Below are 15,199 nucleotides of genomic sequence, written 5' to 3'. Positions count from 1 at the left end.
TCGGATTGCTCAACGGCGTGAGGTGTTCGTGGCAACGGTATTCCAATCTGTCCCCCTTAATATTCAGTTTCGACGGTCGCTAGCGGGCAATCGTTGGGAAGAATGACTCCATTTAGTTAGGAGACTGATGAAGGTTCAACTTTCTCACCAACCCGATATATTGCGTTGGAAGTTGACTAGTTCTGGAGTATTTACAGTTAAATCAATGTATATTGATGTTATTAATTCGAATGCTATTCCAACTTCCAAGTATGTTTGGGCTGTCAAAGTTCCTTTAAAAATTAAAGTGTTTATGTGGTTTGTCCATAAACAAGTTATTTTAACAAAGGACAACTTGATTAAACGCAATTGGACAGGACCTACTAGGTGTAGTTTCTGTGATCGGGGTGAGACGATTAAGCATTTATTCTTTGATTGCCCGTTGGCCAAAGTTCTTTGGCAGACGGTCCATATTGCTTTTAATATTACTCCACCGACTTCGGTCAATGCTTTATTTGGGACATGGCTTAATGGGGTTGAGCCTGAATTAGCAAGACATATTCGGATTGGAGTTTGCGCTTTGTTATGGACTATCTGAAATTGCAGAAATGATTTGGTTTTTAACAGAACATCACGGATTTATTTTTTGCAGGTTATTTTCCGAGCTACGGCACTGATCCGTTCGTGGTCGCTACTCACTCCGATGGAGGCCAGAGAGTATTTGGTTACTGGATCTATCCGTTGGGAGATGGTAGCTCGGGATATCTTCAACCGGTTTGAATGGCGGTCATGTAATAGGATAGGCAATTAGTTTCTCTATCTATTGTTAGCCAGCCGGTTGTGGCATCTTTTTCGGGCTAGTTTGTGTATCTAGCCGTCCGTCGCTCTGTGTGAGCTGCATTTATCGTTTTCTTTTTATTTGGCTGGAGACTGTGGAATCTTGTTGGCACTTTTTGTTATTTGGTTAATAAGATGGCCGTATGCATCGTTCTGATACAGAGGCAGGAGAGACCCCCTTTTCAAAAAGAAAATTTACCGGACTAACTTTACAGCAAATAATTTTTGTGTTAATCTAAAAAACAAAAGCACAGTGTTTTTCTACAGCGAAGGCATGACGCCCAGTTCCACGAGATGATCCCTTACAACCTGTGATGAGGCCTCATCACAGATACTGGAAAATAAAGCCCCATGGCACTACAGTGAAAACCATCATGTTAGATAGGAAGCGTAGCAAGATCAGAAGACGTCCATGGCCCTGGTAGCATAGCATCAGTGTGATCCTCTGTTTTCTTCAGTGTTGAAGGTCTCCAATTCCAACCTGGGCAGCGACATTATTCTTCTTTTATCTTGGTTTCCTTCACTTTGGCGCCGTAATCATATGGTTATTAGTACTCTGCATGTCAATGATACATAGCAAGGGCAAGTGATGAAAATAATTTTCTCTCCTCATTACCAAACTAACTTCACAGTAAATAAATTGTGTTACGCAGAGCAGAGTGGAAAGGAAAGAGACTGCATGCATATGACTAATACCTACAGACAAAAATTTTCTCTAGATCTTTTTTCCTCCATGAGGATGCGGTAAACACTGGAAAGTGCAGAGTGGTTTCCTTTTTTTCTGTTCCAACTTCGATTTGACCGCAGTTAATACAATACTGAAATCGAAATTATTCGGGCCGCCGTGCCTTGACCGCAAAAGACCTGTCGATGTATCAAATGTAGACTGAACATGCAATTTGCTCCTCTAATATCGATAACACTTAAATTTGACTATGACAAACATTTCACCTTACCTTTTGGTCATGCTACCTTTGCTTTGCTCTTCTGTGTAAGACACATTTGGCATGGCGCTAGGACCTTGTTCCCAGATGTTTGAGAAAAAGGGTTTCCCCCCGCTTTGTATTATAAAGTGAACCATCCGATACAACCAACAATAGGTGCTGGGGTGGAAGCAGCACAAGCACGCCCAAAAAAAAAGAAAAAGAAAAGGAAAAAGAAAAAGAAACAAATGTCGACAACGGCAGGTCGACGAAACAAAGATGACCAGTGACCGCTGCACCCATCGGAGAAGAACCACCGCGCTACTAGCACTCCGAGGCGTCGCGTACCGAGCAGCACCTTCAGGAAGGAATACGACAACGACGCCGCTGCTGCCCGGACAAGTCCAAGGGTTTCCCCCGGTACGCAGAGGGCAGTGGGGAAGGGGCAGATCCGACGCCCTTCAGGAAGGTCCGGCGGCGCCCGCAGGCGTCACCGCGTCGGTGATGGACGAGCCACCAGGGATTTCTCCCAACCCAAACAACCACCACCACCCCGGACGATCGGAAGTGCTCCACCAGAACTGCCGCCCACCAACATGTGCCACCACAGTCACTGAACCATCATCGCCGTCTCGCTGAGCCACCGACACGAGACCTGGAGGAGGGACGAGGGGTCAACGGGCTCGAGGACAGCCGCAACTCAGCCGATGGGAGGGGACTACCACCACCGCCGACGCGGAGCCGACCGGACGTGACAGCAGGAGCTTACCGGGCCCGCACAGGCCCGGCCGGACCCCAAAGGATCCGGACAACCCCTGCTGCCACGCTGCAGCACCTCGGCCGATGAAGCCGCCACCACCCGCATCCCTCGGCGCCGCGCCACCACCACTAGGGAGCCACGCCGCCACACGTCGGAACGCTGGCCCGCCCCAACCCAGCTGAGGCCCAGAAGAGCCCAGATCTGGGCGGAGCGGAGGCCGGCGGCTAGCCGCACCACCGTGCGCCCTGCGGCCAACGGCCGCGCCACCACATCAGAATCGCCCGTGCCCCGCGGACCCCGCCGCCAGGACGCACCATCGCCAGCCGAAGAACACCGCCACAGCCTCCATCGCCCGAGCAGAGGAGGTCGCGCGCGGGGACAGGCAGGCCCGCCGCCGCCGACACCACGCGGGCAAGGCCGGGCGGAGCGCGCTGGTGGCGGCGGGAGGAGGGAGGGGCTTGGGGCGCGCGGGAGGGGAGCGGCGTCGGGCCCCCCCCGGTCGCCTCGCCTGGGGAGGCGACGCGAGGGGTACAAGGACGGGAGGAACGGGGGAGCGGGGGAGGCGAGCGGCGATGGCGGGCTCCGGCCGCGGCGGCGGCTCCGCGCGTGGGAGCCGACGGCGGTGGCGCGGAAACCCTAGGCGGAAGGGGAGCAGGGGGAAGAAGTCTGTTCCAAGAGATGCAGTTTCTAGAGCGGAGATACGAACTCTTCCCAGATGTTTACCTTGCCAGCAACATTATTTTTCTTTGAATTTTTTCCTTTCTTTGGCCCTACAGTAAGATGGAATTTCTCTGCATGCCAATGATATATAGCAGCGGCAAATAATATTTTTTTCCTTCATAAACAAACTACCTTTACCAAAAGAATTTTCTTTTGTCATTCACTCCACCAGCTATAGCATCTCAGAGAGAGAACGCTGTAACACTACGGACAAAATGTCTCTTTAGATCTTTCATCCTCCATGTGGATGTGGTAAATCCTGGCAAGTGCTGAATGGTTTCCTTTTTTCTCTGTTCCAACTTCGATTTGGCCGCAGTTAATATGATGCTGAAAAATCGCAATTATTCAGGCCACCGTGTCTTGACCGCAAAAGACCTGTCGATGTATCAGACATAGACTGAACGTACAATTTTCTGACAATGGCATGCATTTCGCCTTACCTTTTGGTTATGCTACCTTTGCTTTGCTCTTCTTTTACAGACACATTTGCCAAGGCGCTAGGACCTTGTTTCGGGATGTTTTCCTGGGCAGCAACATTATTTTTCTTTGGCCCTACAATCAGCTGGTATTTTCTGCATGTCAATGATATATAGCAGGGGCAAATGATTAAACTTTTTTCTCTTCATATAAACAAACCACCTTTAAAGTAAGTAATTTGCGTTACACAGAAAATTGAAAACAAATTGCATATACATGACTAAACTGTATCTAATGAACACCTAGCCATTCACTCCACCAACTCTAGCATCCCAGAGAGATAATACTGCAACACTACGGACAAAATGCCTATTTAAATTTGTTTTCCTCCATGTGGATGTGGTAAATCCTGGCAAGTGCTGAATGCTTCCCCCCCCCCCCCCCCCCCCCCCTCTCTGTTCCACTATCAATCTGGTCACAGTTAATAAGATGCTGAAAAATCGCAACTATTCAGGACACCCTGTCTTGACCGCAATAAGACCTGTCCCCTTATCAGATGTGGACTGAACATGCAATTTGCTACTCTAATATCAGTAACAATAAAATACAGCAATGAGATATGTTTCACCTTACAGTATGAACACCATCGATACCAAGTATACAACAAACCACACTTTTACCTAAGAAGAACAGCAGCTGATTCTGAGATCGCAACCCACCATGCTTGCACTTGCAGTCTTCCTGCTCCTGCTCACAGAAACCACAGCAGGGTGGTCCAAGCCAGATACATGGCGGATGCATGATCGAGGAGGATGCATCGCAAGGGAAAGGGAAGCCCTGCTGTCCATCAAGGCCGGCATCACGGCCGACCCGGAGCACCTCCTCTCGTCGTGGCAGGGGCAGGACTGCTGCCGTTGGGAGGGCGTCAGATGCAGCAACATGACCGGCCATGTCATCGAGCTCGAGCTCCATGCACGGGGCGACTTCTCTCTTCTGGAAGGTGAGATAAGCTCTTCTCTGAAAGACCTGGAGCATCTGCAGCACCTGGACCTTGGCGGTAACTTTTTTCTCACCGGGCCTCAAGGCCGCCTCCCGGAGTTTGTAGGGTCTCTTCGTGACCTGCGGTACCTCAACCTTTCAAACGTGAATTTTTCTGGCGTGGTGCCCCGCCAGCTTGGCAACCTCTCGAAATTGCAATTCCTTGATCTGACTTCTCAAGATTTACACTCAGATGATCTCTCATGGCTGCCACAGCTCTCTTTGCTCAAGTATCTTGACATGAGCTATGTGAACCTCGGTGCCGTGATAAGCTTGGTTGACACAGTGAACATGATGGCCTCTCTTGAGGTCCTCAAGCTACAGTGGTGTTCGCTTAATACCACAAGCCAGTTTGTGTCCCACTCGAACCTCACCAAGCTCAAGATCCTCGACATCTCTAACAATGCAATTCCAATGCAGTTCGACACTATTAGTTGGGTTTGGGATGCACCCAACCTCAAATATCTGAACCTTAAGAACACCGGTGTATATGGCATGTTTCCTGCACAGTTGGGAAACTTGAGTTCACTTGAAGTCCTTCAGCTGAGTGGCAACCATCTAAAGGGAATGATACCAGATACACTTTGCAGCCTGAGAATATTTGAACTGGCAGAGAATGGTGTTCAAGGGAACGTGGTGGAGTTCATCAAGAGGTTACCAACATGTTCATGGAGTCAGTTGCAGGTGCTGAATCTGGAAGGCAATAACATAACTGGCTCCTTGCCAGACTGGATCAGCCACATGACTAGCTTGACCATTCTTGATCTTGGGTTCAACAAACTTACAGGACCTCTACCCGCTGGGATAGGTACGCTTTCTGTTGGGCTGTGTCTTATCTGTATTTCAGTGTGTGTGTGCGCGCGCGCGCTTATGGCCCATGTGGCCCATGTGTCCCATGTGGCCCATGTAACCCTGCAGCCTATATATGTGCTGCCCCCTTGTACAGGAAACCCTAACTCCAATAGAATACAATACCAGGCCATCTTTCTATCCCAGCCGCTACCCCTCTCTCCCTTGATTCTACATGGTGTCAGAGCTTGGGTTCCCAATCCCAGCAGTGGTGATGGTGGTTGGCTGGTTGTGCTTGCTGGCGATTGTCTGAGAGGAGAAGGCTTGTGTGGAAGAAGGAGAGGTGGAATCCCAGATCTGAGGGGAGGAGGTAGTAGAGAGGTGAAAGTGGGGAGCAGTGGTTGCTGGAGGTTGCTAGTGGTGTGATTCAAGATTGGAAAGATGGGGGACAACCAGGGGTTGGTAAAGGCGTTGGAGAAGCTAGCTGAGCTCATCACTGTCAAGGCAGAGGGTGTGGCTTCCCCAGGTGCGCTTGTTCCTCAGCCTGAGGTGATACAGAAAATAGAACTGGTGCCAAATGAAATCAAGATGGAAGGGGTCACAAACTACCTAAGCTGGTCCAGAAGGGCATTGCTAATATTGAGGACAAAGGGGCTGGAAGGCTATGTCAGAGGGGAAGTAGATGAACCGGCGAACAGGGCAAGTGAAGAGTGGAAGAAGTGGAGTGTCATTGACTCTCTGGTGGTGGCATGGCTGCTGAACTCCTTGACCCCATCCATTGCAGCAGCCGTGGAGACTCTTCCCCATGCAGTAGAGGTATGGAAAACCCTGGAAACATTGTACTCCGGGAAAGGGAACATAATGCTTATGGCGCAGATTGAGGATAGAGTAAATGAGCTAAAACAAGGGGATAAGTCGGTGATGGAGTATGTAGCAGAATTGCAGCATTTGTGGGCTGACTTAGACCACTATGATCCACTGGAGTTACCACATTCAGAATGTATCGTTGCTACTAAGAAGTGGGTAGAGCGTAGGAGAGTGATGAAATTCTTGAAGGGACTTAGCTCAGAATTTGAAGGAAGGCGTGCTGGGTTGTTTCATCAGCCAAAGCTCCCCTCGCTTGAGGAGGCAGTTGCAGCAATGGCACAGGAGGAGGTCAGGTTGAAGTTGACCAGGACTGGAGAAGCGAATGCATCTCGCTCAGCATTTACTGTGTCTGAATGGAAGGAGACAAGAGAGTGCTTCAACTGTGGAGAGAAAGGTCACATAAGCATCAATTGCACAGCACAACGCAGAGAAATACGTGGTAGGGGAAGAGGTTACAGCCGAGGTGGATACCGGGGAGTTAGAGGCAGAGGTAACTCGAGGGGTTCGAATTATTCCAGTGGCTTCAAAGCAAACTTGGCTAAGTTGGCAACGCAAGAAGAAGGGACGTCAACAACCTCTCAAGGGGAGTCGAAGAGTAGAAGCCAGGAGGACAACACCTTCGGGAACTTTGCCCACTTTGTCTACACAGGGGAAGGTAACTTTGCAAATGCATCTATATCCACACATGATTTCCTTCCAGATTGGATATTAGATTCTGGAGCATCCAAGCATGTTGCGGGTACCTCAACTGAGTTTGAATCATATACTCAGTACCCAATTACACATTGTGAAACAATACAAACTGCTGATGGCACCTCACAACCGATTAAAGGAGTTGGATCAGTTCAATGTACACCCACTATTAAATTATATGATGTATTACATGTTCCAGCTTTTCCTGTGAACTTGCTTTCTCTAAGTGCTTTGATTGATCAGATAGATTGCCGAATAACTCTTGATAAGAAAATATGTTTGATTCAGGAGAGGATGACTGGAAGGAAACTTGGGACAGGAACCAGGCGTAGTGGATTGTGGTATATGGATCGTGATGTGTCTAGGTCTGGTGCTAGTCCTATTTTGGCTGTACTAGTTGGAGTAAGTGAGACAATGGCGATGATCCATCACTGTCGCATGGGGCATATGGCTTTTGATAAGATGAGTAAGATGTTTCCTGATGTAATGTGTGGAGTAGACAAGAGTAAGCTTGTGTGTGATGCATGTGAATATGCAAAGCACACAAGAATCTCATATTTGAATAAGGGGCTAAGGAGTATATCCCCGTTTATGCTGATTCACTCTGATGTGTGGACATGTCCTGTTGTTTCTGTTAGTGGAATGAAATATTTTGTGACATTTATAGACTGCCACACTCGCATGACTTGGGTGTACCTCATGCGACATAAAGATGAGGTATTCCAATGTTTTCAGGAGTTTTATGCCTATGTGCGAAACCAATTCAATGTGCAGGTGTAGGTGATCAGATCTGACAATGGAACTGAATATGTAAACAAGCAATTTGGAGGTTTCCTGTCAGCACAAGGCATAATGCACCAAACATCATGTCCAGATACCCCTGCTCAGAATGGTGTTGCAGAAAGGAAAAACCGACACATTTTAGAAGTGGCTCGATCACTTATGTTCACCATGAATGTGCCAAAATTCTTGTGGAGTGAAGCTGTCATGACTGCAACGTTCCTGATCAACCGGATGCCTTCAAAAATGCTTGGTATGAAGTCCCCATGTGAGATGCTATTTGGGGAGAACAAATTCTCAGTTCCTCTGAAGTTATTTGGGTGCACCTGCTTCGTTAGAGATCACAGACCAGCAGTGGGAAAGCTGGATCCACGAGCTGTAAAATGCATATTTGTTGGATATCCTGCAGGGCAGCGAGGCTATAAGTGTTGGAGTCCCGCTGAAAGGCGCACATTTGTAAGTATGGATGTCACCTTTCGAGAATCTGAGCCTTTCTATGGTGAGAAGACATATCTCAGCACTTTATTCGAAGAACTTGACCACTCACAATCTATGCAGGGTGGTCAAGAGGGGGAGTGCAACTTGAGTGGTGAGTGCAGCACCAATGGCGACAAGGAGCAGCCAATACCAACCCCGAAAATAGTGGGATCCTTCATTCCAGTTGTAGTTGATGGGGCTGAACAGCAGAGGTGGCAGAGACCAAATGAGGAAAGGAATCCTCAGGTGTACACAAGAAGGAAGAGAGTTGTGGAGGAACAAGTGCATGAGGAGCAGTCAAAAGAAACTATGGAACAGGGGGAGCAGTCAGAAGAAACTCAAGCGACAGGAAGCTCATCTGAAGTGGAGTCATATGAAAATTCAAGTACTGAAGAAGCATCACCTAACCTGCCAATTGCTCTCAAGAAGGAAGTAGCAAGGAAAACTTTGAGCAAGGGCAATCTTGAGCATGACATCAGTAATTATGTCACCTATGAAGCCCTATCACCTTCATTTAGAGCATTTGTCGCATCACTTCAAGCCGTGATTGTTCCTAAAGACTGGAAAGAAGCAATACAAGATCCAAAGTGGTGTGAAGCCATGAGGGAAGAGTTAGAGGCCCTGAGAAAGAACAAAACATGGGAGCTAGTGAATCTTCCATATGGGAAGAAGGCAGTCAGTTGTAAGTGGATCTTCACAATGAAGCAGAATCCTGAGGGTAAGGTTGAGCGTTACAAGGCAAGACTGGTAGCCAGAGGGTACAGCCAAACGTATGGTATTGATTATGACGAAACATTCGCCCCAGTTGCAAAGATGAATACAGTGAGGATTCTAATCTCATGTGCAGCTAACTTTGGATGGCCACTACACCAACTTGATGTAAAAAATGCCTTTTTACATGGAGATCTACAAGAGGAAGTCTACATGGAAATTCCTCCTGGACTTTCTACACCTGGGACTGTTGGGAAGGTTTGTAGATTGAGAAAATCTCTCTATGGTTTGAAGCAATCGCCAAGGGCTTGGTTTGACCGGTTCAGGCAAGCAGTTTGCAGTATGGAGTATAAACAATGCAATGGAGATCACACTGTTTTCTATAAACATTCCAAGCAACAGATTACTATTCTTGCAGTATATGTGGATGACATCATAATAACGGGAGACAATGAAGAGGAGATTGGAAGACTAAAGAAATGCCTAGGCAAAGCATTTGAAGTTAAGGATCTTGGTCAGCTAAAATATTTCCTGGGTATCGAAGTTGCAAGATCAAAGAGGGGAATAGCCCTGTCTCAGCGGAAGTATACCTTAGAGCTCCTAAGTGATATGGGAATGCTTGGATGTAGAGCAGCCCCAACTCCCATTGAACAAAATCACAAATTGACAGCACAGATGGGTGAACAAGTTAACAAAGCAAAATATCAACAATTGGTTGGCAAACTTCTGTACTTGTGTCACACTAGACCAGATATTACATATGCAGTAAGTGTAGTAAGTAGATATATGCATGACCCCAGAAGTGGACGCCTTGATGCAGTCTATAGAATCATGAGGTATCTAAAGGGCAGCCCTGGTATGGGACTCTGGTTCAAGAGTAATGGCCATTTGAATGTTGACGGTTATAGCGATGCTGATTGGGCTAGTTGTCTTGATGATAGACGATCAACCTCTGGCTATTGTGTGTTTGTTGGTGGAAATTTGGTATCATGGAGAAGCAAAAAACAACCGGTGGTGTCAAAATCAACTGCAGAAGCTGAGTATAGGGCAATGTCTCAAGGGCTGAGTGAGATGTTATGGGTAAGAGGCCTTCTGCTTGAGCTGAAAGTGCTCAGACAAGATCCTCTGAATGTGTGGTGTGACAACAAATCTGCAATCAGCATTGCTAATAATCCAGTGCAACATGACAGAACAAAACATGTGGAGATAGACAGATTCTTTATCAAAGAGAAACTGGATGCAGGAATCATCAAGATAACTCATGTGAGCTCTGGACAACAAGTCGCCGATTGTCTGACAAAAGGTTTGGGAACCAGGGAGAGCAATCTTGCTTGTGACAAGATGGGCATGATAGATATCTATCATCCCTCTTGAGGGGGAGTGTTGGGCTGTGTCTTATCTGTATTTCAGTGTGTGTGTGTGTGCGCGCGCGCGCTTATGGCCCATGTGGCCCATGTGTCCCATGTGTCCCATGTAACCCTGCAGCCTATATATGTGCTGCCCCCTTGTACAGGAAACCCTAACTCCAATAAAATACAATACCAGGCCATCTTTCTATCCCAGCCGCCACCCCTCTCTCCCCTGATTCTACACTTTCCAACCTAGTTTACCTGAACCTAGCCTACAATCAGATTGATGGGCTCATAACTGAAGATCACTTTTCCAAGCTTACCGACTTGCAGAATCTGCAATTATCTGCAAATTTCCTTACCATGGAGGTAAACTCTGACTGGACCCCTCCATTCAAATTACAGATACTAGGATTGACATCATGCCATCTTGGGCCAAGATTTCCTCAGTGGCTCAAATCACAGAACAATGTTTCCTTCTTGTATATGTCTCATGCCGGGATAGCTGATGCCATGCCTGATTGGTTTTGGACTGTATTTTCAAAGGCTAAGGGTTTGGACCTCTCAAGCAATAACATCAGTGGCACATTACCAGTTACTCTTGGACAGATGGATGCTTCTTGGTTAGACCTAAGCTCGAATCGATTCGTTGGTTCGGTACAGCAGGTACCTTATAATATAATAGGTTTGGATCTCTCAAGAAACTCTCTGTCAGGGCCTCTGCCATTAAATTTCAGCTTCAGCTGGCCAATGCAAATACGAAGTTTGTATCTTTTTGACAACCATTTCACAGGCTCTATCCCAGCATCATTATGCCAAATGAGGTCCTTGAGATTACTTGACATTGGAAACAACATGATAACAGGTCAGTTCCCTCGATGTTCAGAAAATGTGGCATCAAGTTCAGAAATGGTCCCGCCTAACACAACCTCTCCGGATAGTGATTCAAGCTTTGACATGCTATATTGCAGTATTAGAACTCTAAGGCTCGACAACAATAACCTCTCGGATGAATTCCCTTTGTTATTACAGAACTGCCCGGGACTAACTTTTATTGATCTTGGGCAAAATAAGAATTTTGGAACCATACCATCATGGATTGGACAGGAATTACCACAACTAAAATATCTGCGCCTCAGGTCCAACATGTTTTCTGGCCATATACCTACCCAGCTTGGAGGACTTCAATATCTCCAATATTTGGACCTAGCACACAATAACTTTTCAGGCACTATACCTCAGTCCCTGCTAAACATGGATGGTGCAGTCCAAACCACAACATTAGCATTTGTCCTTCCCGTGGCATGGCTATAGCAAATGACACTCCTTCCCGTGGCATCGCTATGGGAATTGACGGTGGATCACACTATTATGTCATTGATGACATCAATAGCATATTTGTAATCACAAAAGGGCAAGGGCGTGAATATATTGGTCTATACATATACATGGTGAGTCTTGATTTATCCTACAATCATTTAACTGGAGAAATCCCCAAAAGCATAGGTCCCGCGGCGGGTTTGGTGAGCATGAATCTGTCTTTGAACCACTTGACCGGAAAGATCCCAGAGAGCATTGGCTCCATGCACTCACTAGAATCACTTGACCTCTCCAGCAACCAGCTCTCTGGCAAAATCCCTTCAAGCCTATCCAATCTAACATCACTAAGCTATCTAAACTTGTCCTACAACGACTTATCAGGAAGGATACCGTCGGGCCCCCAGCTCGAAACACTCAACCCCGATGACCCCGCATCCATGTACATTGGCAACCCTGGCCTCTGCGGGCCTCCTCTTTGAAAGGGCTGCCCGGGAGACCATACAACAGAGAGCCACTTCACGACAAGCAAAGAAGGATCTGAGGTGATGCCCTTCTGTTTCGGGCTAAGCGTGGGCTTTGCGGTTGGCCTCTGGGTGGCGTTCTGCTCCCTTTTGTTCAAGAAAACATGGAGGATCTCCTATTTCCGGCTCTTCGATGAGGTTTGTGATAAAATGTATGTGTTTGCGGTTGTGAAGTGGAGGAGGATGACAAGGCAGGCAACCACCGCAGGTTGAACTGGAGCCAATGGTGCTACTATGTAAGTTTAGTACAACACACAAGTCTTGGGGTTGTGATCCGTGAAGCTGAATGCAAGGCTGAGTTTCAGTTACTAGTTCATGTAATTCCAGACTTAACTCTTGCTTTACATTCACAGTGAGCAAATAATATGTAATATGTTTACCCATATGTGGGGATTTAACGATTTGTATCTTCTCAGACGTGCCAGTTATTATTATTTACCCGCTTGTGAGTATCACTGTTGAACGAGATTACGTATGAAAATATATGTGGGGACTGGGGAGGATTGTGGCCTCTTATTTTTCAGTGATCAAAGAAGGACCTGGTATATATTCAGGAGCAGAAGCAGAGTGGAGGCTGCCTCACGAGCCCTATCTCGGGGAGCGGTCGAGTCGCCGGGGAGCAGTGGCGGCGACGGCGGGAGGCGGACCTGGGGGAGCCGACGAGAAGTCGACCGCGCCCCGCTCCGTCCGGCCCCGCCCGCGCGCATCTAGTGGACGGCCTCCAGACCTCCGCATAGGGGACGGGACGACACACCATGGCTTGGCTTGGAGCGTGCGTGTTGGCTGGCCTCCGCTTATTGCTGTCGCCGGCGGCGGCAAACGGCGGCCTTCCCCTCTCGTCGTCTGGGGAGTGAATTGTGTGTGTTTTCGGTGGGGATTATATCTAAACCTGAATGTTTGTTTGACACCGCAGATATCGACTCTGTTAACTCGGTTATTTTCTCGTTCTATATATATATAAAAACTCGGTTGTTTTCTCAGTTTTTTTTTGAAATAACCACATATATTCCATTGGACAAACGTATGACAAAGGGTACATATATGATCATCACAAGAGACATACATAGATTTCTTGTAATATTGCACCAAAGACTTCGCAAGAAGTAAAACTAAAATTTCACTTCGGCAGAATCTTATGCCACGCCAAAACATTACCCACCATCGTCCTCCTTCGCTGCCGAGGCAACGTTGAAAACGGAGGGGAATTGTTGTCATACCAATATCTAGAGGCTTTTCGAGCCGATGAACCGGACAATTGCAAGCGACAAGACCGAGACTTTGTGGCATGTCAGGCGGGGTTCTTCCCCGTGTCCACTAGATCCCAGCGCCGTCAACTTCATCCGACACGATCGAAGAAGAGGAACGCCGCTGCATGCCGCCATTCACACACCCCACCGCAAGGCACCAAACACAACTGCAACAACCGACACCAACGTCACCCGGGAGAGTGTTGTGCGTCGACCATCAGACAAAGATCTTGGTCAGCTGTGAGTCGCTGCCACCCGGCCTTCTTGCCCTGAAACGGCCTTTTCTTTGTGCCGCCGCCTTGGCGCTGATTGTTGAACCCGGCATTGACCTCACCATCCTCAACTTCGCTACTGTTGTTTCGACGTGTGTTCTTCGGTTGCGGTGCAACTTTCCATTTTCACCCCGCACCTCGGACGCAGGTCATCGCCGTTAGCCACTAGGATTGCGTGTAATCGCATGTCCAAATTGCCGGATTTATAGTTTCGTCATATTTCTCACACTTCATGAATTTGAAGCCCGTCGATAACAAATGCACAATAACCCTATGCGTGAAAGCAAGGAGGGCACATCACGGATGGGCCACCTAGATTGCGGATAGCGTCAATGGTACGGCGTACATCTTTAATGTCGACGTCCACATTGTATTTGGAGAAAGCCGAGATTGGCTCTTGGAACTTTCTGTCTATCTCTTTGCGTTGAAATCTGGAAAGTTTCACCGTTTTATCGACCCACAAAGATCTGTAATTTCGATCGAGCCGATCTTTAACAAGATTTTTTTTCCTGTAAAATTAGCTTTGTTGCGGCAAAAGAAGGGCCCCAACTGATCTCTACGGCCTCTACGCGGGTGACCCATGCGGCCAGGGGTGGTTGTGTCGGGAGGCCGCTTGGAGCCTCTGGAGCTCCTCTCTAGGTGGGTCCAGGTCCCCTAGGTCTCTTAATTTTCAGAAAAAATCATCATAAATACCCGTACATTTTTTAGCTCTGGAAATATGATTTTCTGGAAAACAAAAAATATGCAGAAAATAACAATTGGCTCTCGACACTAATTAATATGTTAGTCTAGTAAAAATAATATAAAAGTACATCAAAGCCATATATAGTTGATGTGAATATAAAATGAATACTTTATAAATTATAGAGATGTTTGAGACATATCAGTATCCTCAAGCTTAACTCTTACTCGTCCTCGAGTAAGTAGATAAAAATAATAATTTATGAAATGTGAATAATAGAATAATACAAAGCTTTAATCATATAGGCAATGATAATTCTAATAATAAATAGCATCGTAGTATTAAGTTTCACAAACATAAAGTGATAATGAAGTATCTGGCAAATTTTTCAAGACTACGTTGCAAAAATAAAGCAATCAATGAAGTAAAGATAATGACTAGATACCCCAATTTAAAGATAGCCGTCGTACTTACGGAATGCTCATCCAAACATATACTACTAGAACCTTGCGCTTCCTAGAAAAAAGGTTCACACCCTATAAATGCATAGTTAATCACTTAATTTTCACCATATAATCATCCTTTACTTCATGTTCCAATTGCAAAGATATATGGCAGGGGCAAACGATTACAATTTTTTTTCTCTACATTAACAAATTAACTTTACAATAAATAATTTGTGTTTTTCTACAACAAAGGCACAACGAGTTCCACAAGATCGTTCATTACAGCCTCTAATGTAACGATGCATCATCACAGATAAGAACGAAATAAAGCCTACGGCACAGCCACCATTCTTCTCACAACAACTGCATCA

The 15,199-nt window shown here is 46.7% G+C and overlaps 1 protein-coding gene and 1 pseudogene across 1 annotated transcript; both read left to right on the top strand.

Annotated features, from left to right (window-relative positions):
• Positions 1 to 3,071: 3,071 nt before the first annotated feature.
• LOC123057735 (receptor-like protein EIX2) lies at positions 3,072 to 12,394 on the top strand (annotated as a pseudogene).
• Positions 5,671 to 7,509, top strand: LOC123070387 (uncharacterized). The gene is made up of 2 exons (XM_044493596.1): positions 5,671 to 6,985; positions 7,312 to 7,509. Exons 1-2 carry the CDS (start codon positions 5,905 to 5,907, stop codon positions 7,353 to 7,355), a joined length of 1,125 nt encoding a protein of 374 aa, XP_044349531.1. The 5' UTR covers positions 5,671 to 5,904; the 3' UTR covers positions 7,356 to 7,509.
• Positions 12,395 to 15,199: the final 2,805 nt, after the last annotated feature.

This window comes from Triticum aestivum, chromosome 1A (assembly GCF_018294505.1).
Source record: "Triticum aestivum cultivar Chinese Spring chromosome 1A, IWGSC CS RefSeq v2.1, whole genome shotgun sequence".
In the NCBI taxonomy this organism is placed as follows: Eukaryota; Viridiplantae; Streptophyta; class Magnoliopsida; order Poales; family Poaceae; genus Triticum; species Triticum aestivum.
Note: the sequence above shows the minus strand (reverse complement) of the source record. Positions and strands in the feature narration are given on the sequence as shown.

What these genes read in the sequence shown, in the direction of transcription:
- LOC123070387 (XM_044493596.1), top strand. Translation starts at nt 5,905, where the DNA reads ATGGGGGACAACCAGGGGTTGGTAAAGGCGTTGGAGAAGCTAGCTGAG. An exon ending in CTTTGTCTACACAGGGGAAG is followed by an intron (nt 6,986 to 7,311) that starts GTAACTTTGCAA and finishes TGTTTGATTCAG; the next exon opens with GAGAGGATGACTGGAAGGAA.